Here is a 27,950-nt window from a genome sequence, read left to right on the forward strand (position 1 = left end):
CTGCCTTATTTGGTCTACCAGTTCTATGCCCCTTTGCCCGAAAAGATTCTTTGGCTTAAGAGAGCAGGAGTTGGCTGCTCTGTAGACACTATTTGTTGCTCACACACAAGAGTCATATGGTGATTCTGAATATCCAAAGAGCTCCCAACCTACCTTCCTCCTTCTCTTGTACCAAGTCTTGACAAATCATCGTCACTGTCATATCGCCTTGGATTGTCAAAGAAGTACGCTCTGGAGCTATAACTGTGACTGTTTATCATGCCAGCTGGTGTCTGTTGATAGAGGGGGGAAGTTTGTTTTTTTAAAAAGCACCCAACTGTTTCTAGAGATTATGTAGTGGAAAGAGCTATTTAGCTAAAGTAAACCAGACAAGTTTCATGTGCAAAGAGCAACTTGAAAAAGATCTTAAACCTAGAACAATTAGTTCATATCCTACCAAATTCTGAGTTAGCCTCTGAGCCCGGAAGAACAGCACCACAAAACTGGTTGGCACCAGCTCCCAGAGGAAGAGGACTACTCCAAACACCACATATTCTTCACCACTGACTTCTTCTGCATGCATCTGGAAACAGGGGTTATGGTTAAACATGGAGGGTTGTGTTTTTAAAACAGCACTTTTGAAAAAAACAAAACAAAACACAAATTTACCCTAGAGTGATGAGATTCCAAGAAACAGACTAGGATGCAGTGCATGGAAGCGCTTTTGGATTTCAAAACTAGAAAGATTTTGGATTAGCATTGCACACCACAGCTCCCAGACTGGCTCAGATCAGTGGCCCACCTAGGGCAGTATCCTGCCACTGAGTGGCCAGTACCAGCTGCTACAGATTTCAGCTGAGAGCTTCTATGTCAAGCCTATTCAGTTTTTGGGGGAGCGGAGGGGGTGTTTGGGCTAGTTCCTTAGAGTAGAAAATGGACCCCACACCAATATGAGCAAGGGTTCATGTCAAAAGACATCTTACAGAATGTTTCTAGATTATGGGGTGGTACATGGGAGGCTCACACCCATGTATACAGCGATGTGGCAGCTAGTATCCCATCACCACCACTGCTCTAAGGCAGAGGGTATGACAGACAGATGTGCTCTATACATCTCCACCGGGGTTTCAGACAACCCTGGCTGGTCACAGATGCTCAGGATCTAGACTGAACTATCGGTCACAGTAGGTCATGCCATTACACCAGCTCTACAGGTGCGCACTCGCCGTTAAGAGGGTGCAGTTTGGGGTCCAATTAAGATTTCATTGATGTTTAATCTTGTGCACCTGGTCAGTATTTAGATACCTGGCAAGCAAATCCCATTCGCTGCATCTTACAGTTATGGCTAGTAACATATTAGCGGCAGTTACATGGAGTAGGAAGGTCTGGTAGTTGTCACAACTGAGATCTAACATTTAGAAGCACTTGTGACAAATAGGCTCCTCCTTTAATTTGGGGGGTTAAGTAGTGATGGGATGACAGTCATATTTCCCCAAATATGGCAGCTCTTTTAATGTATTAGCATCAGGTGTGAGTTACTTGGGCTGCTCTTTAAGTTTTCAGGGTCAAGCTCCTCCATACATGTCTAGTTGTAGATAGGAATGTAACGCTTAATGATACATCCGCTATTAGGACTGACTGTTTTCAGCAAGTCTCAGGAACTGGAATACGAGAGCTTTTTAGAACACTGCGACAGCATCTCTAGTGAGATCCCACACATCCAGAACATCGATTTTTCCCCTCAGTAGCCATGTTGTGGATTTGAGACATGCCCACTACCACCCTCAAACATCCACCCATTAATATTATTAGTTACCTTATCTGAAAGGTTGTCCCAGCCATAATTAAATGGACTAGGAACATTCTCTGGAGATATGACCACTGCTACTAGGTTATAGCAAGCCCTTGAAGAGTACAGAAGAACAACTACTGAACCGACAAGGATAGCCTGGCAGACAGATGTGCCCTAAGAACAGGGGAGGAAGCGAGATGTGTTAAAAATCTGATAGGCTGTTACACAAATCTTCCCATAAAAATTGTAATGTTATGCACGGCAAGTCATGCATGCATGATCAGACCCAGAACATCTACACAGAACTATGCCTTCACTAAGATATTTAAAGCTAGTGTAAAGAACCTCATTCTGTGCTGGTTGTGAGTTGACTGCAAACATCGTTTCACATGACTGTTTCTTACCGACCTTGAGGACAAGAAGTGGAACCTTGCCAATCCAGTGATGGAACCACAGGGAGGATTAGCCCAATAGTGGGTTCCAGTTCCATAGTGGTAATTTTTGCAAGCAGATAATTATACAGACTACCTGGCTGGACAGCTACAGCTTAGTTTACCAAAATACAGGTTGGGTTTGGTCTTCATTTATGTGCTGTGTTGCCACTAACTTGAGGTATGAAGCCCAGTGATTAGTCAACAGCAGTCAGTGCGAAAGCCCCAGTATTACATTGGCTGGTGAGCACAGCACACATGGAAGAGAGGGCTGGAGTTTTGATGTAGCAACAGCCTTTTGTGAAGTTGTTCAAGTGAGAGAAGCCTTTGGGTACTACTGATTAGGAGCAATTCCCAGAGCACGGAGCTGTGGGGGGTGGGACGGCAAGAGGAGAGAGAATATGATCAGTGGAGGACAAATTCTACTTCCAGAAGCAGCAACTTCTGATTTTAGAACACGCTCGCAGAGGCAAAGGAAGACAATCCTGCGCAGAGGAAGTCAGTACATCTCTGAAAGCTATTTAAATTCAAGTTCATGCAACTGTGACTCCTGCCCGATCATGCTGCAGAGCCAAAACCAGCAGCACAGAGCCCTGATGGTCAGATATTGCAACTTGCTGAAATGTCCGTGTCCATTTCCCCCACATACAAAAGCGACTTGCCAAACATGTCGTTGAGACCCAGAACGTTCAGCCAGAAGCTAGAGTTTAGTTTCAACTTTTCCTTGTTTTGCAGCACAGGCTGTTTGAGGACTGGAGAAGCTTCTGGCAGTTTGACTGACCTCAAATAAACTTGGGCTCTTTAGTGCCTGCCCCCTTAACAATTCACACATCTCAGGAAGAGACACATGGGCAGTTTTGGGGGGAGAAAATGGGAAGCCATCAGGAACTACATGCGCTACTGAAGATAGACTATAGCGGGCTACGCCACCCAGTCTATGTAGTGTCTTCAGTGTGCTGAGACCATTAGACAAATATGGGGCAAGGTCTCCAAGTCATGGACTCTGCAGGAGGTAGAGGGGGGGTCAGCAAGTAAGAGATCCCCCTTCTCCTATGCAAGTTTAGCCCAGGCAGCAGAAAGGCCTAAGGCAGAGGAGACAGGCTGGCATTTTACTGGGGCAGTAGTTTAAAGCCTGTTAGGTCCAGACCACGTGCAGGAAAGCTCAAGTGGTCGCAGTCCATAATTCCAAGGAGGGGGAAGCGTCTCCTAGCAGCCCATAATGTAGACATGGATCTAGCAAAGCGACTCAGACATAAGAGTCATTGCCTTGGGCAGAGTAGCTTTGTTGAGCTACAGGAGCCCAGGCTCCCAATTTGGCCACACACAGGAGCTGCCAATTCCTGATCCCTAGTGTTCAGGCCCAGCAACATCCTCATCTCTTCTATGATGAGGGACGAATGCTGCCAAGCCTTGTTTGGGTCAGTGGAGACAGGTGCTTTGCAGATCCTGGACAGAGATAGTCCTCTAGCCCCACCTGCAGCAGAGGCAATGCTGCCTTTCATCAGGCCATCAGCATGGGATTGGAACTCTGGCGCCAACAGTAACAAGAGCCCAGGGCTCTTGCAATGGAGAGACCCCAAGCCTGGCCCAGAACAGATTCTAGATCTACAGAAGAGCCCAGTACTTGGGGTAGGTGTTTCTGCATGTTGCACCCTTTCCAGTTCCTGACATGGCCCCTGAAGTGGTGGAGGTCACGGCCAGGTGAGGAAAGGAGAGCATTTCCCTGATCCTGAAGGGCCAGAGAAGCTAACAGGCTGCCTATGCTCAGTGCTCCCAGCTGATGGAATGTGGGTGTGTCTATACATCCTTTGGTCTAGTCTGGAAAAGACAGGGAGAGGGGGAACCCCAAACCAGGTGCAGTTAGCCCACAAGGAGATGCTACATGTAATGGAGTGGGATTCTCCTACATCACTTGTCAGAAGCAGTAAGCCAGCTTACAACAGACCACCAGAGTTTTATTACTAGACTGGGTTGCTAGTGGACCTGGTTTATGAGGTCATATTAGCAGAAGACTGCAGTTACTGTCAAATGCCTCGACATTAAGTCACTTTGGTGTCAGATCGCAACACACAGTTAGTACCAGATCTTGGCTCTGTACTGAAACAAGTGATTTAAGAGACCCTGTGCAAAAAACAAGTCCAGTATCTGTGGGTTATAATGATCTTCTCTTGCACCAATAGATCTGCAAGCACAAACACAAACTGAAGACCCCAAACTGAAAGCAGTTTTACTAGCTCCAGGCTAGGACCATCTTTCTGTTCCATGTTTGCAGAGCATCTGGCATGATGGGGTCATGGTCGTGGACTTGCACCCCTATGGACTGAAGTAAATCATTTCAGTGCAGTTTAGAGAGTGTTTACCCTACCTTTGACTCGAGGTAGACGTTTGCCGATGACATTTTTGCAAGTTTGCACATACAACAAGCTAATGAAATGGCACAAAGAATGAAGAGACTGTTGTTGATTAGTTCCCGAACAAATACTGTCCATCTCAGCCGACTCTCTGGGACATCTCCATGGATAAGCATTGCACAAGTTAAATTCACAACGAGAAAGAGAAGGCTTGTAAATATGGAGCCCAGATACAACAGGACCCTGGAAAAGGAAAGAGACAAACTGAGCAAAACAGTCTGAAGAAGTCTCTACCACCACATCATCTTTCTCGTTCTCTATCAGTTCATTTCACTCCCAGCATTGCTCTTCATTTGCTATAACTCAGTAGGTTAGCAGGTGTGAAAGGTCAGTTATGTAGACAAGGGAAGCCATTTAGAAGGCCAGTTCAAGTGGTTTAGTTGGCATAATGCTGGTATTTAAAAAAATCACTCAGTTGGTAGAAGCTTGCAAGGAATCATGAGTTACAAGATTCCTGTCTATCTTAAAGTTGCAAGATAAACCTTTATTGTTCTAACTTAGATTCAATCTAAGCTAAGAGTCAGCCCAACCGCCACCAGCCTTGGTGAAAATAAGTGGCTGCAAATACAGTAGAATCCACACACTGTTCATTGAGAGTTTGTCTCCTGACAGGTCCGTTAGGCCCATAGGTCAAGAACTAATGGTCACTGTCAAAGTCCCTTCTTCCATACAGAAGGACGTATTATTAGAATGACTTAACACACAGGCTTGAGCAATAGGAGTGGCTGGTGTGTTGTGATCCCCAGCTTATGAACCCATCTGTGGGCCTCTTGTGATGCCCACAGAAGACAGCTCCCCCCCATTGGTTTATGGTTAGATAGGATGGGTGTGAATCCCAGAAACGTTCTAGTATGGTTCTCAGCCTCATCATGTGTGACCCTAATGTGCTAGAGCACCAATAGCCTCCCATGAATTACAGAAACACGAGCTGTCTAACACTCAGCTGCAATAGCACTGCTCACTCTAGACCCTTAGGCTGTGTCTACACAGCAGATAAGACACTGGCAGCTGGCACATGCCAGCTGACTCAGGCTCATGGAGCTGTTTCATTGCTGTGTAGATGTGGGAGATCCAGCTGGAGCCTAGGTTCTAGGATTCTGTGCGGTGGGAGGGTCCCAGAGCTTGCACTCCAGCCTGAGCCTGGATGTCCACACAGCAATGACGCACGCTTGCAGGATTTAGGTTGTGGGGCTGAGCCAGCTGGCACTGGCCAGACATTTTTTCCCCATTGCTGTGTAGATGTACCCTTAGCACCAATGACAGCTTCCCTGCAAGAGGTAGTGAGTGACTGGGGGGGGGGGGGGGGGAAGAGGGGGGGCACAAACCAGCAGCTATAGCATCTCCCTTACGGGTACAAGGGAGTTCTTCAATTCCAGACCCACGTAGGCATCCAAATCTAATCGTCAGGTTGCCCAGTGACTAGCCCACAACTTCAGGGCTTTGCTTTCCTCACTGTGCACTGAGGCAACTGAATTAATCTGTTTTGTCTCTTACCCAGATGTTGTTTAACAAACAACACTATTGCTATGAGGTTTGAATGTAGCATTTGGTAGATTTCAGACACTATCTTTCATATATGCTGTACTGTTAATACACCCAATGAGAGCATGTTTGGGGTAGGCAAGAGGAGTTGTCACTTACTTGTACTTATTGAATTCTGCTGCACATTTGACTTTGAATATAACCTACAAAAGGAAGAGTTGGAAGTTATTCTAACATGCCTACAGTATATGTTACAGTTCACTTTATAGTTACATTAGAAGGGATTCTGCTCAGCAGCAGAGCAGAAGAGGGTTGGGTTTTTAGTTCTGGTAAGTGACCATCTAGTTCTCCATACTCCATTTATAGCCGGCAACCATTTGCTACATAGAAAACTGACCCCTTCTGTGAGGTGGACTGAATGTCATGAGAGTTTAGTCCAAGCACAACTGTTTTAGTAGCTAAGCAAGTAATTTATGAATCCAGTTATTCTTTGGCCAATAACTGCCCCCTTTGATAAGAGGCTTTGCTCCGAAGGACTTTATAAGGAGAGTGGGATTTGGTCTTCAGTAGCTGAATGGGAGCTACGTTGTTCAGCAAAGGAAAGTTTGTTTTGGGACATGTTCTTTGTATTGAATGTTTTAAGCCTTCAGTCACGTTTAATTTCTTTATTAAAGAAAGGGCTTTAGCTGCTATTCTTAAATTTGACATTAGAGGGCTGTTTCTGGTTAGCCTTTTACATTTGATGTTAGAACTTAGAGAACTATATTGCAATAAAGTATGCGCACATTTGCTTCTGGGTTTCTTTGCCCTGGCAGAAGCTCAGCTGGCTATATTTGCTTAACAATGATTCACCATATATATTTGAAGAAATTCTTCAGAGGGCTCAAGTCCTAGATGTGCTGAATTCTGCAGAGTGGATGACAGATTTACAATTTCTTATGCCTAGAAATGTGACAAAGGAGTCAGCAGCTCACGTGATGTGTCACGTCACTCTTTGGAACAACATGGGCATGTTGAGGCTATAAGCACCTCTCCTTCTTAAAATGGAGTTGAAAACATGTGACATACCTGTACCCTGGTGTCACTCCTGCCCTATAACCTTGAGTACCTGACAATGCCTTGCTGAAGTAGCTCCCATCTGGACTGCTCACAAGTAGCCTTCCAGCATGCAAGGCCACACCCTGAACGTCTGTAACTGCAACCTGCCAGTTACACCCTGCTTCCCACCAGCCTGGGTTATACTGAAGGATGACCCCAGCATACCCCCAGTCATGTATGCCCTGTATTGCCCAGCTCCCTTTGACAGTACAAAGTGTTTTGCATTCATTATTCCTTTGAGTGAATAATAGGCACATAACTTGTTACCCAGACACTTCAATTTAAACACATTGGATTAGATAAAAACAGTAAAACAAGTTTATTATCTACAAACATTGAGTAAAAGTAATGAGGCACAAAAAAAAGAGTCAGAAATTGTTACAAGAAATACAAAGACAAGTAGTTTACTAATACCTAACAAACTAGATCAGAGCCAGGCAAAGTTTCTCACCACATGCTTTCAGCAGTCTTACTGACTGACAGGGTTTCTTCAAGACCCCTGCCCCAGAGTTCAAGACTTGCTCTTTTTTGTCACTTCAGGTGCAGAGAATGTGATGGGCAGGGAGATGAGAGATGGTGCCTTGGGGTGTTTGTCTCTCCTTTTTGCAGTTTCCAGCTGGGAAGTAGGAGACAAAGCCTATGTGGAAGGATGTTCCCTGCTGGCTTACTCTGTTTGAGCTTTCTTTGTTTCTCTCCATGTTTGAGTACTCCATTTACTGCTTAAAATGCAAATTAAGCAGAGCACACGTTGCTTTGTTTAGGACAAAGCAGTTTCCCAACCTCAGTTTGGGCAGGGTTGTGAGGTTTGGAATGTGTGTTGACATCACAGGCATATTTTATAACTTCACATAAAAATGTGTGGCAATATTGTATCAGCATGATACTGACCAGCAAATGAGTTTTCAAAGGATACTTTACAAGACATATTATTGTAGTAACTTTTTGTACCAGGCGTGTAGGGTGACCACCTGTTCTAACTGGGTGGGACAATCCTGAAATTCAAGTCCTGGTCAGGATCACTCCAGGACAGCATTTGATCTGGATTCCCTGTGATACTGCTTCATACTTGTCTGAGGTCCAAGGGTGGCACCAGCTTCTTCCCAATTGGGGGGTCTGAGGTGGACCTTTGCCTCTCACTCTTCCTCCCTCCCCTCCACCAAAAGCCCCATCCCCTGGACAGGCCAGAAGCCAGGCCAGGGTGAGAACCTCCCAGGCAGCCTGCTGTGGGGAGCCCTGGATCCTCTTCCTGCCTTGGGCAGAGGGCCAGGGTGCCCAAGAGAAGCCCTTGACAATGTTCTAAAACAGAGGCTAAGGAGACTCTTGTATTGAGGCACTACTTGGTGTCAAGATACAACACACCCACGCAGGGCCGGCTCCAAGCCACAGCGGGCCAAGCGTGTGCTTGGGGCGGCATGCCGCGGGGGGCGCTCTGCCGGTTGCTGGGAGGACGGCAGGTGGCTCCAGTGGACCTCCCGCAGGCGTACCTGCGGACGGTCCTCTGGTCCCGTGGCTCCGGTGGACCTCGCACAGACACGCCTGTGGCAGCTCCACCGGAGCCATGGGACCAGCGGACCCTCCGCAGGAATGCCTGTGGGAGGTCCACCGGAGCCGCGGGACCAGTGAGCGGCACAGTGCCCCCCTGCGGCGTGCCGCCATGCTTGGGGCGGCAAAATTGCTAGAGCCGGCCCTGCACCCACGCAGCTCCTGAGACGGCAGATTCGCTACCACTTGCTCAAAGAGGTTAGAAGTCAGGAGGGAGTCACTCCATCTAGATCAAGTGCCCAGTGTGCTTCAAACAGCTGTGAGTAATCCTCATACGGTGCTGACTAATGCTTCCACTGTCTTTACCAAGAACTTAGGCAGGGTTTGAACTTCAGCGAAGCTGGCACCTAGACCTCATAGGATTCCAAGGGAACAGGAACCAGACAGACAAGTCTCTGGCTAAAGAGATGTGAGAGACAAGAGCATTGCGACCTTCCTATCTCCTAATCCTTAATCCAGTAAAGAGCCCTATTTCAGTGAATTTAACTGGTAACGGCCTCAGCATAGCTAGCAAGTAGAATGGCTGCTACTCGCATTCAGGCTGTGCGGGTTACTTAAAGTACTTTCATTATTCGTACACTGAAGCAGTAGGAGGAGAAACACTATTTCAGTCTTTGGAGAGCACTGGCTGTTGCTTATGAGTATTTTCTGAGCTAGTCTGGCAAGAAAGGGTTCTGAAACAGAGTCACTCATATGGTCTCAAGATTTCTGAAGCCAAGGTGGCAAGTTTGATGGGGTAGCACAGCTCTGAAGAAAGCTTGGCATGGTTTTGCTGAAGGACTGGGAGTAAGACACTACGAGTTCTAGCAGACTCTTGCCCTGGGATCTCAAAGCAGTTGTAGGGTCATAGCCCAAGTGCAGATGCTCAATTTCTCCCACTGCGGCAGGAAACTAGACTGAAAAGCTAAGCTCCAACAGGTGCCACATTAGTGTGTTGTGGCTGATGAACTGCAGTTTGCTGCTGACTAACTGCAACATTCTGACCGGATGTCTCCCTCCACATTCACGTCTGACCCATCAAACCTGCCAATTCACATTTTGAGAGGCTTCAGAATACCTGAGTTTCAGCAACTACAGACAGCAAAAGGCTTCCAGGAAACCTTTGCCACGATGAAATTGCCATTTGCACGCATGCCGGACACTGTGTCCAATCCAATATGGCAATTCCTGAGGTCTGTCTAGTAGAGTATCCTATCTGACAGTGGCCAGTACCAGACTCTTCAGAGGTGAAGATGCCACACAGTAGGCAAATGTAGGATAATCTGTCCCCCCCTACCCCTCTGACCCCAATAGGCCTAACAGCAACTGGTTTAAGACCACCAACAAAAGTTCAACTTATTTTTGAGACTAGATATATTGCCTCCCAATCCATCCTGAAAAGCTATTTCCCCACCATGCTATTGGCAGTACAAGGGCTTTTTCCATATTCGTCCAAGCTGTGACTATTGCTGGCAGATCAGCAGGACATTGGGCTCATTCTCAAAGCCAGCCCACTATGCTGGGGATTTTCTGGTTTTGAAAACACTAAGAGGGACATCAAGATGAGTGAACTGGAGAAGTCTGTGGTTACTGAGTGTTCGTGTATCCTGGACATCTGTGCGCCAACTAAGATGTTTGTATCATCACCCTGAATGATTATTCTGAAAGGCACAAGTCAACAGAGCTCAGACCTGACTTTTAAGAGATTAAAGTAGGAAAAAAAATAAATAAAAAAAAAGACGACGACGAGTTTTTGGCTTGTGTTTTCTTCCCCCAGCACACTTTGCCACACTAAAATCCCCTGCACTCCCAGTGGGAGTGAGCCATTGATGGTGGGTAAGAAAGTCTTGTTTATCTTGATCTAAAAAGTCCATTTCTTAGTACTTAAATGGCTGCACTAGGCAGCAAGTTCCCTGCCCATGACACAAGCATTAAAGCGATAGAGTTAAAAGTTGCCAGAGCATCCCAAAGCTCTGGGATCCTTGTTCAGCTGCTGCCATGAGAAGCTGAGGATGAGCATGCAGGACCAGTAGTTAAAATTTTGCTAGCCCCGAAATATTTGTAATGATCAATAAGCCTTGGCAGGAGATATCAGACTTAATAAAAGCCATCACCACCACCACCACCACCACGTGTTCCGTCTCACCTCCTCGATGCCAATTCTGACAGTTTAGGCAGGCATTAGGATGCCGGGATCCCAGGGTGCCATTAAAAATCCTGCCAATGCAGCAAGCTGCAGGGTCCGTGCTCCCGAGCTGGAGCGCCAGGCCCAGTGCAGCAAGCTGCTGGTCCCTCCCCCACCTTCCCCACCCTTCCCCTGGAGCCCTGTCGCCCAGCCACCGCGCACAGCGCTCTGGGGGTCGGGGCTGCGCGCTCTCGCGGGGCAGCGTGTGGCTCTATGGGGAGGGCAAGACACTCCCTGCTCATCCGGAGCCCTGCCGCCGCACGCAGCCCTGCCCTGCCCCTCAGAGCGCTGCGTGCGGCGGCAGGGCTCCGGATCAGCGGGGAGCCTCATGGTAAGGGGTCGGGAATGGTTGGATAAGGGGTGGGGACAGTCAGGGAGCAGGGGGGGTTAGATGGGGCATGGGAGTCCCGGGGTTTGGTGGGGGGTGGATAGGGGTCAGAGCAGTCAGGGGACAGGGAGCAAGGAGGGTCCTGGGGAGGCAGTTACAGTGAGGGAGGGAGTCTCTGGAGGGGGATGGTCAGAGGACAAGTTGCTGTGGGAGCTGGATGATTTGGGATTTTGGGGGCCCCCCCATCAGGAGGTAGGGGTGTGGAGAGGGGTTGGGAAAGCAGCGAGCAGGAGGGCATTGTATGGGCCCAGAATTCTGGGGGTCCTGTCAGGGGGCAGGGAGTGGTTGGATAGGCATGAGAGTCTGGGGGGTTCTGTCTGGGTGTAGGGATGTGGATAAGGGTTGGGGCAGTCAGGGGACAGGTAGGGTCCTAAGAGGGCAGTCAGGGGACAAGGGCCAGGGAGGCTTAGATGGGAGTGGGGTCCCAGGTTGGGGTAGTCAGGACAAGGAGGGGAGGTTGGAGGTGCAGTTACCCAGCCCTCTGCCCTGAGCCCTGCACCCCCACACCCTGTCCAGGCCCCTGTACCACTCAGCCCTCTGTTGACTCCTTCACCTCCTACCCTGCATGACCCCAGCCCTGACTCTGGCATCCCCACATATACTCAGCCCCCCTACCCTGACACCTGCACTCCCCTCACATGTGCCTAGCCCTCTGCCTTGACTCTTGCACTCCCTACATCCCATGCACCCCACATCTCCATCCTGAGCACAAATGGGAGCTCCTGGACCCCCACTCACATTCTCACCTGCATCCCTCACACCAAATGGGAGCTGCCCAGGTAAGTGCCCCCACACCCAAACCTCCTGCCCCCAACCCTGAGCCCCCTCCCTCATTTCTAGCTCCTGGCCAGACCCTTCACCCCCAGCCCTGTGCTTGGTCCACTCCAACTCTCAGCTCAGTGCAGAGAGAGGATGAGAATGGGCCAGAACCAGGCAGAAGGTAGGTACCCACTGTCTGTGGGCAGGGCCGGCACCCCAGACCGGCAGCAGGCTGAGCGGGTCCGGCAGCCAGGATTCTGGCTGCAGGAGCCAGCGGATGGAACCTGAGTGGCAGTGGGCTGAGCTGCTCAGCCCACTGCTGGTCTGGGGTCCTGGCTGCTAGCCCTGCCTAGCCTGCTGCTGGTCTGGGGTTTGGCTGCCAGACCCTTCCCAGCTGGGGTCCTGGCCGCAGGCTCCACTCAGCCCACTGCCAGCCTAGGTGAACAGAACCCCAGACCAGCAGTGGGCTGAGTGGCTGGTGGCATAAGATCAACATTTTAATTTCATTTTACATGAAGCTTCTTAAACATTTTGAAAACCTTGTTTATTTTACAATACTACACTAGTTTGTTATATAATATATAGACTTATAGAGGGAGACGTTCTAAAAAACATTAAAACATATGCCTGGCACACAAAACCTTAAATGAGAGTGAATAAATGAAAATTCGGCACAGCACTTCTGAAAGGTTGCCGAGCCCTGTACTAGAGGCTTTATACTCTTTGCAAACCCATGACAAAGTTATCCAGTAGGCTGCCATCTGGAAGAGGGTCTTTGCTAACAGGGCACATAGGGATTAGGGTGAGCAGAAGAAGGAATGGTTGTAGCCCCCAGAATTACAAGTTTTACCACACAAGATTAAAGGGTGGAATTGCAGAGCTCTCAGCTCTGGCCAAACTCTGCTGCCCTTGTACTCAATGGTAAAAATTCCATCAGTCTGCATGGGAGCTAAGTCAGGCCAGTGACAAGAGCTCTTGGTGGGGGGGGGGGGGGGGGGTAGTGCGAGGAGGAGGGAGAACAAACCCTAGGAGGCCAAGACAGAATGATCAGCCTCTTGAGCTGAATGGGGAATCCTACCTCATAGTGCAAATTTACTGCACAGCAAGTCAGGGACTAGGGATTCAGGGGTTCCTTGATACAGCAGTGATAGAGCTGGTGGACTGCTGCTAATCTGATTCACTGGTCAGATGCCCAGCACTCCTACCCCATCCAGCGGCACAAGCAGTGCAGCAGCTACTTGCTGTGCTAGGAACAGCAGGCCTATGGGAGAGGAGGAGCAAGAACATTTTCACATCCTCCCCTAACATCCAGCAGAATCCTTCAGAGCAGCCAGGCTGTGCACCAGGTGTGTTCTAGGGGCTGGGGAAGGAACACATGAGATTTAGGCCTTAGACAGTTCACACTTGTCCTTCCAGAGACTGCAGGCTCAGGAAGAAAGCCACACATTTGGAAGGATCTTAGGGTTGCAGAGGACTCCAGTTATACAATGAGAGCTTGAAAGCAGCCAGAACTGACAGGTGAACTTCCAATTTGCCAGAGAGTATTTCCCCACTTTCCCTTGGCAAGTGGATTTGTCAAGCCTTTGATGGGTGGATGCTCATAGACTTTAGATGATCACGATGGTCCCTTCTGACCTTAGTCTGACAGCCTGCACATTGCAGGCCATAGAACCTCACATACCCACTCCTGTAATAGACCCCTAACCCCTGGCTGAGTTAATGAAGTCCTCAAATCATGGTTTAAAGACTTCAAGTTACAGAGAATCCACCATTTACACTACATTAAACCAGCAAGTGAGCCCTGCCTCAGGCTGCAGAGGCAGGCAAACCCCCCCAGGGTCTCCGCCAAATCTAAACCAGGGGAAAATTCCTTCCCAACCCCAAATATGGTGATCAGTTAGACCCCAAGCCTGTGGGCAAGACCCACCAGCCAGACACCTGGGAAAGGGTTCTCTGTAGTAACTCAATGTCTTGTCTCCAGTAGCTGGGAATTTTTGCTACTGGTAGTTGCCGATGGGCCATATGCCATCACAGGCAGTCCTGTCATACCGTCCCCTCCATAAATGTATCAAGCTCAGTCTTGAAGACTGTTCAATTTTCTGCCCCCACTGCTCCCCTTGAGAGGCTGTTCCAGAACCTTTACTCCTCTGATGGTTAGAAACCCTCGCCTAATTTTGAGCCCAACTTGTTGATGGCCAGTTTATATCCATTTGTTCTGAACTTCACATTGGTGCTTAACCTAAATAACTCCCCTCTCTCCCTGGTATTTATCCCTCTGATGCCCTCTCTATAAATGCATCTCCCCTCAACCTTCTTTTGGTTGGGCTAACCAAGCCAAGCTCTTTTGAGTCGCCTCTCAGAAGGTAGTTTTCTGTTCCTTGGATCATGCTAGTAGCCCTTCTCTGCACCAGTTCCAGTTGGAATTCATCTTTCTTAAAGATGAGAGACCAGAATTGCACACACTACTCCGGATGAGGTCTCATCAGGACCTTGTATAATGGTACTAACATTCCCTGTCTCTACTGGAAATACAGTTCTAGGATGCATCAGGCAAGGTATTAGTCTTCAATGGCTGCATCACATTGACAGCTCATAGTTATCCTGTGGTCAGTCAATACACACAGGTCTCTCTCTCTCCCTCTGTCACTTCCAATTGAAAAAAGTCTCTAGTTTATAGGAAAAAACTCTCTTCATTCATAAATGCATGACCGGCACTTTGCATTATTAAATTTCACCCAGTTTCTGTTACTCCCAGTTTTTGTAGGATATTCTGATCCTTCTCCATATTGGCAATAACTCCCAACTTTGTGTCATCTGCAAGTTTTATTAGCACACACACACACACACACACACACACTTGTGCGCCAAGGTCAGTAATAAAAGTGTTAAATAAGACTAGCCCCAAGACTGATCCCCGAGGAACTCCACTAGTAACCTTCCTCTGGCGCGAGGGTTCACTTTTCAGTATGACCCATTGTAGCCTCCCTTTAACCAGTTTGGTATCCACCTTTCAGTTCTCACATTAAGTCCCATTTTTTCCAATTTAACTAATAAGGCATTTGATACAGTTCCATCTGAGAATTATTGTCATCTAGGTTGATTAGACTGATCACATTTCCCTTTAAAAAAAACAACAACCAACCACCACACGCCAAACACACAGTTATCTTCTCAAAGAAGATCCGGTTGATCTGGCATGATCTACTTTTTGTAAAATTATGTTCTATGCCCTTAACTATTTTCCCTTTCAAAATTTGTTTCAAGACCTTGCATACAATTGGAGATCAATTTAACAGGTCTGCAGTTTCCCAGATCACTTTCCCACCCACTTCTTACAAACAGGAACTAGATTAGCAATTAGCAGTCATACTATACCACCCCTGAGTTCAGATTCATTCAAAATCCTTGCAATTGAATTTACAATTCCATGTGCCAGTTCTTTTAATATTCTTGGTTTCAGATTGTCCAGGCCTCAGGGTCGGCTTTAGGGCAATTCCCAGGAATCAGGTTCCATGCGTAAGAGGGCCCCGCAGTGTCCGGAAGAGGGGGCCCGCACCCTCCACTGAAGTGCTGCTAGAAACAGCGGCGACCGAGTGAGCTGCCACCAAATTGCAGCCGCTATCTTCGGTGGCAGCTCAATCGCTGCCGCTGCCTTTGGCGGCAGCTCTTTCGAATTGGGCCCCGCATGTCCTAAAGCCAGCCCTGCCAGGCCCCCCAGCTCCGTCCCATTAAACAGTTTGAGTTTGTCAAAGTAGCATTGAGGTGAAAGTCAAAGTAATTCCAAGCCTCCGCCACATTCAGATCCTTGTTCTTTGATCCAGTCCTCTTCCCTAACTAATTCCCTTAAGTTTAGCTTTTTTTTTTTTTGAAATCAAAGACCCTTGTTGAAGACCTATTTTTGTTTATCCTTCCATTTAGTTTAAATGGAATTAGGTCACGATTACTAGAACCAAGGTTTTCCTCTACATCAAAGTTCTTCTATTAGGTCCTCACCACTACCAAATCTAAAATGGCATTACCTCTTGTTGGTTCGGCAACTATTTGGTAAAGAAATCCATCAGCTATTACATCCAGGAGAATCTGGTCTCTTCTATTATTAGTAGCACTTGTCCTCCAATCTATATCTGGGAAGTTAAAATCTCCCATAATTGCACAGTTCTGAGAGGAAACTGCATCATCTGCTCAAGACACTCCCTGAAGCAGCACAGGAACAATTCTACACAGACCCATGCCTAGAAGAGCCCTGGTCAGGGCTCTATCTGCTACCCAAGATCCATAAACTTGTGAATCCTGGATGCCCCATCATCTCAGGCATTGGCATCCTGAGAGCAGGATTGTCTGGCTAAGTGGACTTTCTCCTCAGGCCCTATGCTACAAGCACTCCTAGCTATCTTCAAGACACCACTGACTTCCTGAGGAAACTACAATCCATTGGTGATCTTCCAGAAAACACCATCCTGGTCACTATGGATGTAGAAGCCCTCTACACCAACATTCCACACAAAGATGGACAAACTGTCAGGAACAGTATCCCCAATAATGTCACGGCAAACCTGGTGGCTCAGCTTTGTGACTTTGTCCTCACCCACAACTATTTCACATTTGGGGATGATATATACCTTCAAGTCAGTGGCACTGCTATGGGTACTCGCATGGCCCCACAGTATGCCAACATCTTTATGGCTGACTTAGAACAACACTTCCTTAGCTCTCGTTCCCAAACGCCCCTACTCTACTTGCACTATATTGATGAATCATCATATAGACCCATGGAAAAGCCCTTGAGGAATTCCATGAGGATTTCAAGATTTCTATTCCACCATCAACCTGGACCAGTCCACATGAGAGATTCACTTCCTGGACATTACAGTGCAAATAAGCAATGGTCACATAGCCACCACCTTATACTGGAAACCTACTGACTGCTATACTTAGCTACATGCCTCCAGACCACATCATACAATCTTGTCTACAGCCAAGCCTTAAGATACAACCGCATTTGTGCCAATCCCTCAGAGACAAACACCTACAGGATCTCTATCAAGTGTTCTTAAAACTACAATACCTACCTGCTGAAGTTAAGAAACAGATTGACGGAGGCAGAAGGGTACCCAGAAGTCACCTACTACAGGACAGCCCCAACAAAAAAGTAACAGAATGCCATTCGCCATCACCTACAGCCCCCAGTTTAAAACTTCTCCAGCACATTATCATCAAGAATCTACAACCTAGCTTGAAGGATGATCCCTCACAATCCTTGGGAGACAGGCCAGACCTCGCTTACAGACAGCCCCCCAAACCTGAAGCAAATACTCACCAGCAACTACACAACAGAAACTAACCCAGAAACCAGTCCCTGTAACAAACTCCATTGCCAACTCTGTCTGCACATCTATTCAAGGGACACCAAAGGACTCAACCACACCATCAGGAGCTCGTTCACCTGCACATCTACCAATGTGATATATGCCATCATGTGCCAGCAATGTCCCTCTGCCATGTACATTGGCCAAACCACACGATCTCTATGCAAAATAAATTGACACAAATCAGACATCAAGAATTGTAACATTCAAAAACCACTTCAATTCCCTAGACACTCAATAACAGACTTAAAAGTGGCCATTCTTCAACAAAAAAAGCTTCAGAAACAGACTTCAGTGGGAAACTGCAGAACTGGAATTAGTGTGCAAACTTGACACCATCAAATTAGGCCTGAATAAAGACTGGGAGTGGCTGGGTCACTACAAAAAATAATTTTCCCTCCGATACTCACATCCTCTTGTCAGCTGTTGGGAATGGGCCACATCCACCATGACTGAATTGGCATTGTTAGCACTGACCCCCCACTTGGTAAGGCAACTCCCATCTTTCCATGTACTGTATAGTTATACCTGCCTACTGTATTTTCCACTCCATGCATCTGATGAAGTGGGTTCTAGCACACAAAAGCTTAAGCCCAAATAAGTCTGTTAGTCTCTAAGGTGCCACAAGGACTCCTTGTTATTTTTACAATTCCCAGTAGTATTTATTTCATTAAAAACATTAAAGAGGTCTCAATCCATATCCAAACTGGATCCCAGTGGTTCATAGCACACCCCAAACACTGCACTGGGGAAAACATCTAGTAGCCTTCTTCCCTAACATGACTTTGGCCCAAACAGACTTTTGTATTCATTCCATCACTTACAATTTCTTTACAGTTTACCTCATCATTAATATACAATGTTCCTCCACCGCTCTTGGTATGTATAAGAGCATGGATTTCTAGCTACAAAGTTTTAATATGGCCACATCCTGGAATCAAAGTTGAAAGTTAACAGGAAGGGACAAGAAAGCCACGAGATTGTGATCGTGGTCTCAGCCAGCCAAAGTTAGGGTGGAAAGAAAAAAAAAAAGCCATAAAAAAGTTGTATGCCTCACGTTCTGTAGATATAAACCATTTGTTCCCAGCCCTGGTAGGCTGAGCCACATTGGCCTGGAGGAACTATACAGATCCCTTAGCCTAGCAGAGCTTTGTGCAAGCTTGACATACAGAGGGACTGTTCAATGCTGTATTAGTACCACCATCCAGTCGTGGAGTTGTAAGTGAGAAGTCTCTCTACGAAGAAAGGAGCTAAGAGCTCTAAGAACTCCACACAGACAAACACTCAGCACAGGCAGTTACCTACAAAGTCCCCTGTTCAAATGGGGAGAGCACAGTGATGTACCACTAGCCTCTTCTTTCAGTTGAATGGAAGGGATTCTATATTGTTCTGGTTCAACTGAAGGTGCTGGAAGTCCTCTCACCAAGCATAAAGATGAGACAGAACATGGTTGTCTAATTTAAAGAGCGATTATGGAGACATCTGGGTGTGTCACCCAGAAGCAGTCACATTTGTATATGCCCTTTTGTCATGAAGAGCCATCTACACTCAAGTTAGGTTGACATAGCTACATAGGTCGACATTGTCACATCCTGACCAAACTCTTAAGTGTAGTTGCAGCGATGTCATTGAAGAATGCTTCCATTGATGTAGCTACTATTGCTTGAGGAGGAATAGGAAGACCCGTTCCATTGGCACAAGCTGCATCTACACTACAGATGTATGCCAGCATAGCTATATTGCTACAGTCTCTGTATAAGGTATGTCTCTGCTACAATCACATAATAAATTGAGATATACCTATCTCATAGAACTGAAAGGGACCCCAAAGGGTCATCAAGTCCAGCCCCCTGCCTTCACTAGCAGGACCTATTCAGGGCACTAACCTATTCAGGGCACTAACTGGTTTTGCCCCAGATCCCTAAGTGGCCTACTCAAGGACTGAACTCACAACACTGGGTTTAGCAGGCCATTGCTCAAACCACTGAGCTATCCTTCCCCCACATGCAGTTCAAGCCCCTGCAGTGTAATAGTACAGGCTCTTCTGGGGTGTAGTCCCAGAAGCATCCAAAGTTTACTGTAAACACCCCAAAAACCAAACAACAACACAACCCTTTTCAGTCTAACCAAGAAGGAAACCAAGAACAGAAACTGTGGAAGTTTAGGTTTTTTCCCCTCCCAGAATGTTAGTGCCCTGATAAGGTCACTGACAAAATCACAAGGGCTTGCTGGGATGCACCGGGCATTTCTCAGCACAGAAAGGTGGCAGTCTCTCTACTATGTCACATGGTGGTGGGCACTTCCAGTTTCTGGAGACTCCTTAGCTGGTGAACAGAGCAGTTTTAACACTGTCCAGGATTTTTTCCCCCCTCCCAGTGAACCCATCCTGAGAGAGTCAGACTGTTGCAGAAAGATACTAGATGTTCATTAACCAGGAGAACCAGATAAAGCTAATGAGGAAAGGTTTAAGGGTATGAGAATGAATGTGGAGCATCTTGGGAGGTTACTGATTAGTGACAAAAAACTGTACAGTTTCATTATCTAGCTCGGATATTTTTGGGATACAAACTCCCAGGCTGGGTATGATTTACATGCACATCTGTTGTTCCGGTATAACTAAAAGAAGGGGAAGCAGTCTAGTCAGTTGCAGCATTAAAAAACACAAAAAAAACAAAAAACAGAGAAACTCAGACAGGTTGGAAGTCATAGATAAGCCAACCTTGGGGAAGCCAGCTGAGAGGACCTCTTAGTCTCCTGCAAGGCAGAGCCAGAGCCCTGAGTCATACTGCTATACTTGATAGGGAGTGATGAGAAAGCAACACATTCAAGCAGGCTTTTGTAGAAGGGGAAGCGAGTGGTTGTTGTGGCTGAAATTACTCATAAGAGGCCCCTTTGGATGATCAAGGAAGGGGAGGGACCAGCAGTAGAGGGAGAAGACTTCTTTCAGAGCTAACCTACTAGGAAGATGCCAAGATATCCGCTGGCTGTAAAATTAAAAAAGCAAAAGCTATTTTAGGTCTCATCTGGAGTATCATTAATAGTTCAGTCCCCAAGCAAACTCTGGGATTTATAATTTGGAGATACACCTCATTGGATGGGGGGAAAAATGCCCCATTTGAGATAAATTAGCTTCATTAGATAAGTTCAAGTCAGCAGAGCTCAGAATAAGTCTGATGAAGTTAAGATGAAAGCAGAACCTATTTTAATGAGTTGAGATGGAGTAAGGAGAGATGCAGGTTACGTATCAAAATGCTTTTTCATTCGGAGCATCAAAACACGTAGCTAGCAACAGAAGGAAAACCACAACATTGCACACCTCTGGCAACCAAGAATAAGGCTATTAAAAATGAGTGCTGACAAGTTGAACAGGAAAATTACATAGTGGGGCTGGAAGTCCACAGAGAATCCTACTCACTTTTATTCTGCACTTTGGTTGGGGGGGGGGGGGAGGAGTGTTTTTCAAACAGGTAATACATACAGAAATAATGTGATTTGTCAGTAGGTGTTTGTGAATTAGAAGCCTAGTCCAGTTTACTCTCACACCCCAGCACTGCTTTCACACTTGGGAATTGTTTGTGAGCTAAAGGATGCATTTCTGATCCACCAGGCCAGCTGGGAGCCAGTGACTTGAGATATAGAAGCGGGCGGGGGGGAAAGAGAAACCACCTCTCTGCATGGTCCCAAAGGCCTTGATTATTCAATCTTCTCAAAGGGATAGCTCAGTGGTTTGAGCATTGGCTTGCTAAACCCAGAGTTGTGAGTTCAATCCTTGAGAGGGCCATTTGGGTGGGGATTGGTGGTGTTTTGAGCAGGGGGTTGGACTAGATGATCTTCTGAGGTCCCTTCCAACCCTAATAATCTATGATTCTAAGAACATTGCACAAAACAGCCAATGGGTAACCAGCCTAATCTTCTGCTTTAAAAGAGGTACTTCCCACCAGCTTACAAGTCAAGTATTTGAATCATGGTGAACCACATCTACAGTTCCAAAGATGTAGATAGGTGGACAGGGTCTTCCATATCCCCCATTTGCAGATCATCATCAAGAACTGAAGGACAGTGTTTAGCTAGTTTTGTTTCAAGTGTCACCATTTAGTGAGTTGCAATTTTATTGAAGTGAATGTTTGAAATGAAATATACACAAGTTGAGAGGGAAGGTACTGTACATCTGGGGTCAGGCTTGGGTTACAGATGTCATTTGCAAGGATGAAAAGATACATACATATTGCATTACCGGCATAGACCCAGATTGGGGTGCAAGGGTTTACTAAAGGCCTTGTCAATGCAAGAGTTGCACCCAATGTCCCAATTTCATTTAGCAACAGTTTTTACATTAGAGCGGCACCTCTTGTTTCAGTTTAAGAGTGCCCTGTATCCATTTAGCTGGTTCATCAGGAGTCATCATAAGCTAAATCAAGGCAGTTCCTTACTGATTAGTTAACAATATAGGACAATCTTTGTGCAAAAGTAGGAATGTAAACACAGTGGGGTTGCTCCAGTTTGAGCTTGCTAGTTTCATCTGCAGAGCTCAGTTCTTCTGGCAGGCAGGCAAACAAATGGTTTAGACATGGCAGGCCCTCTACTCCTGCCTTCTCAGAAACTCCATGGGCCCAATTGTCCACCACCTTGCACCAAGCGTAGTTGCTTACACTTGGGCAAGCAAATGCTGCCATTCTGACCCACAAGGATTTTACAAAAACAACAAGGAGTCTGGTGGCACTTTAGAGATTAAGATTTATTTCGGCATAAGCTTTTGGGGGTTAAAAAACCACTTCTTCCGATACATGGAGTGAAAGTTACAGATGCAGGCAATATATACTGACAGGATTTAACACGCACTTTGTACTACTGCAATGGTTTTCCACTTGTGGTCCATGGGGATTTGCAGACTAGGCCTAAAATTTCCAAAGGGATCCACACCTCCACTGGATTTATTTTTTTAAAATGGGTCCACAAATGAAAGAAGGTTGAAAACCACTGCTCTAGTGTATGCGACTCTAGAGACAAGTTGAGGCTCCAGCCCCCCCAACCAAGTGTGCTAAAAATGATCCCAGATTTCCCCCTCTCCAATTCAAATTCCATAGCTATTGACATTTAGCTTTTTTTTTTCCTGTCTAGTTCTAGCATCAAGACAAACACCCCTCCTCAAACCCATCCCCCCAGTCAGTTCTCCTTGCAAAATAAAGTTTATCCTTCCCTTTACTTCACCCATTTAAATTTAGTTTGCAATTTCAGAAATAGAGCTAGCACATTACTTAATGATCTTTTTAAGCTTTGAAGAAAGCCCCATGCACATAAACATACTGGAGCATTTAAGTAATTTACAAGCGTAACAACATCCAGGCACATTGTTGCCCATACGAGCCCAATTATCCCCCCTTCCCTTTGCCTTCTGGGGGGCATATTGAATACCTACTGGTAGGTAAATCAGAGTTTGGCAGAGAAGATAGTAGTCAGACAATAAATGTTGCATAAAAACCTATTTTGTTATCCTATGTGTTTATAGCTTTGACAGTTTTAAAAAATTGACAGCTTCACCAGTGTTCAGGTATGGTGGTGGTTTTTTTTGGGGGGGGGGGGCAGGAAGAAAGGTAGAAGAAATTGTGCTGCTCAGCTGCTAATCTTGTGTGTTATCATGTGAAAGACAATGTCCTAGGGGAAATGAAATCATAATTCCCCTGTGACTGAAGGATTTCAGTGGGTTGGAGATTCCTTTGTGAGGCTGTTAAACAGCTGAGCGCTGCAGAGTAAAGGCAATCTCAACCATAATAATACAGCTTGCAGGGAAGTCTTGCCAGATTAGTTTGTGACTTGCTTCATGAGAGTCCACGCAAAGGGGGAGCCGTTCATCAGAGGTCGGGCTACAGAGAAATATCTGGGGATTTTGAGGGGTGTGTGTGGATTAGACACAAAAAAATAAGCTCTAGAGGGAGAGAAAGAAAAGCCAAGGGACAAACAACAACAAAAGCCCCGAGTGGCCTTGCAGATGTCCCAATACACACTGCCCCATTGTGTTAGGGGCTGAGCAGGACTCTTGCCCTGAGCCTACGGTTTGCGGGGTCAGCGAGAGGTTCCTGGAACCTCAGCACAACAAGAAGCAGAAGAATAAACCTGCGAATAAGCAAGAAAAGGGGGAGAGAGAGAAACGCAGCAACAATAGCAGAAGAGGCTCTAGCTGGTGACGTAATGGTTGGCAACCGTCCAGCCCCTGCTATCACCACTTTCTCTGGTCCCCCTTTAACACCACAAAAAACCCGCACACCACACCACAGCCCAGTTTAGCAACCCAGAGGTTGTTTGTCTTCCCAAGTGACACTAGGGTGTGTGTGTAAAGCAAATCCAGGCAAATCCCCGCAGCTTTTCCCCTCCCCAGCCCCAAGTTTGCAGAATTTGGTAAACACACTCACACACGGTCCCCGCGCAAGGCGCGCGCAGACACACACACACACACAGGGTCCCCGCGCCAGGCTCCCCCCAACCTACCTCGGCGAAGTAGAGGTTGAGGAGGCAGAGGCTGGCGAAGAGCAGGCAGCCCGGGGAGCAGAAGAGCAGCCAGTGGGGGAACGGCTGGCGCTGCAGCGGGCCGGCCCGCAGGGAGTTCTGCAGGTAGCAGGAGAAGAGCACGGTGCGGAGCGCTGCCCACAGCAGGCAGAGGGAGAGGCCGAGCGGGCGGTAGCTCAGCCGCTTCTCCCCGTAGCAGAGCAGCAGCCAGAGCTGCAGGTAGGCGAAGAGGAAGAGGGAGGCGTACAGGGCGGTGTGCAGCACCGTCAGCCCCAGCTCCACGGGGTAGGGGATGGCGGGCATGGCCCCGGCTGCGGGGGAGGGACGGAGCTGGCTGCAATGGGATAAAACGGGGGGTAAAAACCAGGGGCGGGGAAGATCCCCCCACCCCACTCACAACAACGGCTAAAAACCCATGCAACAAAAGAGAGCCCGCGCCTGCCCCTCGCTCCGCCCGCCCGCCTGGCTGCAGCGCTCCCTCGCTCCGAAAACAACTCTCGGCTGGGGACGATCAGCTGAGCCAGATTATTTGAGGCGCTCGCTCCGGACAGCAGACTTTTCTCATTGGCTCCCGCCGGGCCCGCCCGCGCTGTTCCCTGCTGCCCTTCCCGGTGGCTGCTGGGCCTGTCAATCAGAGCCGGGCCGCCCACCGCGGTCTCTCCGGGCTCGGCTTTGTTCTTGGGTTGCCGCCGCCGCCCGACTCGGTTTCCTACCTCCCTCGGTCGCCTCCCGCCGCCTGTGTTGTTCTCCCAGCTCAGCGAGCGCCCGCCGTTCGCTCCCCCCTCCCGAGCCGCAGCCGCGAGCTGCCTGGGACCGGGATCAGCTGCGCGGAGAGGCCTCTGCGGGCGGGTGCGCGTGGGCGGGCGGAGGACACAGGAGCGGCGCAGATCTGCGGGGAGGCAGCGCAGAGATCCCCGTCGCTGCAGGGTTAGCTCGGAGATCCCCATGGCGATAGCGGACCTCACACACCCCCATTATTATAGGGCTAGCTGGTGAGATCGCTATAGGGATGGCTCAGTGATCCCCACTGCTATAGGGGAGCACAGAGATCCCCACTGCTATAGGGGAGCACAGAGATCCCCGTTGCTATAGGGGTAGCTCAGAGATCCCCGTTGCTATAGGGGTAGCTCAGAGATTCCTGTTGCTATAGGGGTGGCTCAGTGATCCCCACTGCTATAGGGGAGCACAGAGATCCCCGTTGCTGTAGGGGAGCACAGAGATCCCCGTTGCTATAGGGGTGGCTCAGTGATCCCCACTGCTATAGGGGAGCTCAGCTTCACTGCTATAGGGGTAGCTCAGAGATCCCCATTGCTTTCAGGGAAGCTCAGAGATCCCCATTGCTATAGGGGTATCTTAGAGATTCCTGTTGTTATAGGGGTGGCTCAGAGATCCCCACTGCTACAGGGGAGCTCAGAGATCCCCATTGCTATAGGGGTATCTTAGAGATTCCTGTTGTTATAGGGGTGGCTCAGAGATCCCCATTGCTATAGTGAAGCTTAGAGATCCGCACTGCTATAGGGGGTAGCTCAGAGATCCCCATTGCTATAGGTAATACCTGGATCTCCAGCACAGTAAGGTTTAGCTTGGCCTGGGTCTTTCAGCACTAACTGTGGAGCAGCACCCTGTCCTGCTATCAAGGGTGAGCCCTGTTACCTGTCCACCGGAGGCATCCAGTGCCACCACTCTTCATAAGAAAGGCCTAGGGGGACACAGGAGAGGAGGTAATGCGGGGCTGATGTGATCCCATCCCACCAGTGCCAGAGGAGGGATGGATGGAGAACTTCACGCCACTCTCCTCGGGGCAAAAAATGGTGTCCGAAACACATCGTAGCACCTGCCAGGTGAGTGAGGCCCCAAAGCCATCCTGGGCTGTGCTCCGTTTGATCTATTCACAGTGCAGGGCTTTCCGCAGACTCCAGTGGGAGGGTCCCTAAGGCCAGGCCGGACAAGCAGACAGAGGGCAGGAGGCAATGTGTAGACAAGCCAGCTTCAGTCCCTGACCAGGAGCAGAAATTGTTTTTGTCCAAAAACGTGCATCAGCGAACAGGGGCTTTGCACTTGACCGTAACCAGATGGGACAACATTGGCTCTTGCAGCTTTTGCAACCCAAACCATGCTGCAGGGTGCTGACTTGAGAGAGAACCTGAAAGTGAAAGTGAAACCTAAGTGAAAGTGTACTGAGGGCTACTGCCTTTGTCCCAGCTGCCTGGGAGATGCAAACAGCACTGGGGGCGGAAGTAAATTAGACTTTAAACAATTCTAGTCATTTAAAGTGGGGGTGGGGTTGGTAACAGAGGAGAGGGGATAGGATACCCCCTAGAGATTCCCCTACAGGAAGGGACAAGTTCAGCTGGCTTTAGGGCTTATGTGCACCCTGGAAATGATCAAAGCAGCTGGAGCGCTTGTCTATATCCTCCAGTTCCCTGTGTGTTTAGTTTTGCTTTTCCATTGATTTAAAACCTGTAAGAGGTTAAACAGGAAATGGCACGGAGCACAGAGATTCCTGGAAAGAGTCCATGTAGAACCCTAGTGTAAATGTCTAACAGTAATAATAATAATATTGTGTAGCCCTTACAGAGTGTTGCATGGGCCTGATTCTCCAACTTTAGATGTAAAGCACATCCATGCAAAGTGCCAGCCTTCTGATTGGGTAGCATTTCACACCCATTCCTGATTGAGCTGCATGTTCAAAGGGCTGTACACGCATAATCTCACAACACTCTCCTGAAGGAGACAAATGAGTATTCTCATTTTACAGATGGGGAAACTGATGCACAGAAATGAAGGGACATGCAAAAGGCCGTGCTGGGGATCAGTGTCAGATCCAAGATTAAAACTTGGAGCTTCTTCACTCTCACTCCATGCACGATCCTCTAAACCCTGTGGTCTTGGTGGGTGGTGCAAACAGTACACTGGCAATGACACTGATATAGTTGTATTTATATTCAACAAAGAAAAACAATTTTGCATCAGCTCTTGTTGAGTAACTGCATCAATCTCACTCAGGTGGCTGATGTCTTTCCTCCGTTAGCTTGTCCCTGTTGATGAGTCTCTCCCCCATCCTATGAGGATGGGCAGCTCTTTGGGGCTTGGTTGTCTGATCTGAACTGGGAGGTGCCTAGCTCAGTGCTGAGTGTGTGTACCCTGTCTACCATTCTGTTAGCAGACAATTTACTGTGACAGTGTTGTCTTCTTACTCTCACTCCTTGAATGAGCAGCATGCAAGTTCGGTTGCTGGCCAGAGCATCAATGATTTATTCCTTCAGATATAGTTTAGGTAAGACAATATTACCTTCAGCTCCGTTTTGAGCATTGACTGCAAAGAGTCTGCTCACCCAGAGCAGGAGCTGAATATCTGTACAGGCTGTAGAATAATTACAGATGCCACAATGAAACTATACAGCCAATCACTTATCAGAGTGCTTGCATTCCCTGTTTCAAAGCAGATGAAACATTAATAAACACTATGTACAAATAATCATCTTTAGCCAGAGCATTTTAAGAAATATACATTGTAACCAAAAATCAGCCAGTGAAGAGCTCGGAAGGCAGTATTTTTCTAATGGGTAGAGCATTGGACTAGACGTCAGAGACCTGGGTTCTAATCCTGACCGTGGGGAAATCATTTCACCTCTCTGTGTTCCTCTTCCCACCTTTTGTTTTGTAAGCTCTGTGGGGGCAGGGGCTGTTTTACTATGTACAGTGCCTTGTGCAGTGGGGCCCTTGTCTTAGTTCTATGGGGGTTTTACTGAAATGCAAATAATAAAGTGACAAATCAGCAGGTTGGAGACAGCATATGCAGGCCAAGATTTTCCAGTGTGACTAGTGGTCACCGTTTTTGGGTGTCCAGCTGGAGACACCTGCGGGGCCTGATTTTCAGGGTATGTGTGTCTTAAACTGGGCACAGGGGAAAAAAAAATCAACCCGTCCCAAACCACTAATCGCTTTTGGAAATCTTGATCACAATTACTAAATCAATCACAGCCCAAGATGGAGCTCAGACCGGAACCCGCTTTGTAAACATGGGTCGTTCCAGT

At 47.7% G+C, this 27,950-nt stretch overlaps 2 protein-coding genes across 58 annotated transcripts in view; one reads left to right on the top strand and one right to left on the bottom strand.

Annotated features, from left to right (window-relative positions):
* GPR137C (G protein-coupled receptor 137C) overlaps window positions 1-24,455 on the bottom strand; it is a 66,604-nt gene extending 42,149 nt beyond the window's left edge. For 7 of the 8 annotated variants that reach the window (XR_007774614.1, XR_007774612.1, XR_007774617.1 and 4 more), the window contains exons 1-6: window positions 23,896-24,453; window positions 6,255-6,298; window positions 4,568-4,796; window positions 1,796-1,945; window positions 437-562; window positions 154-272 (exon numbers count right to left, since the gene is read on the bottom strand). Coding sequence is in view for 2 of the 8 variants with exons in the window: in XM_050954724.1 (XP_050810681.1) it covers window positions 154-272; window positions 437-562; window positions 1,796-1,945; window positions 4,568-4,796; window positions 6,255-6,298; window positions 23,896-24,216 (989 nt within the window). In the remaining 6 variants the exon portion in view is untranslated. Of the gene's footprint in view, window positions 1-153; window positions 273-436; window positions 563-1,795; window positions 1,946-4,567; window positions 4,797-6,254; window positions 6,299-23,895 lie in introns of all 8 variants that reach the window. The other variant, XM_050954727.1, reaches the window with a different exon arrangement.
* The window catches only part of TXNDC16 (thioredoxin domain containing 16), a 77,946-nt gene continuing 74,053 nt past the window's right edge, over window positions 24,058-27,950 (top strand). For 44 of the 50 annotated variants that reach the window (XM_050954608.1, XM_050954610.1, XM_050954614.1 and 41 more), the window contains exon 1: window positions 24,607-25,754. The gene's annotated coding sequence lies outside the window, so the exon portion shown is untranslated. Of the gene's footprint in view, window positions 24,133-24,605; window positions 25,755-27,950 lie in introns of those variants that run through there. The other 6 variants (XM_050954654.1, XM_050954653.1, XM_050954615.1 and 3 more) reach the window with 5 other exon arrangements.

Source organism: Gopherus flavomarginatus, chromosome 5 (assembly GCF_025201925.1).
Source record: "Gopherus flavomarginatus isolate rGopFla2 chromosome 5, rGopFla2.mat.asm, whole genome shotgun sequence".
Lineage (NCBI taxonomy): Eukaryota > Metazoa > Chordata > Testudines > Testudinidae > Gopherus > Gopherus flavomarginatus.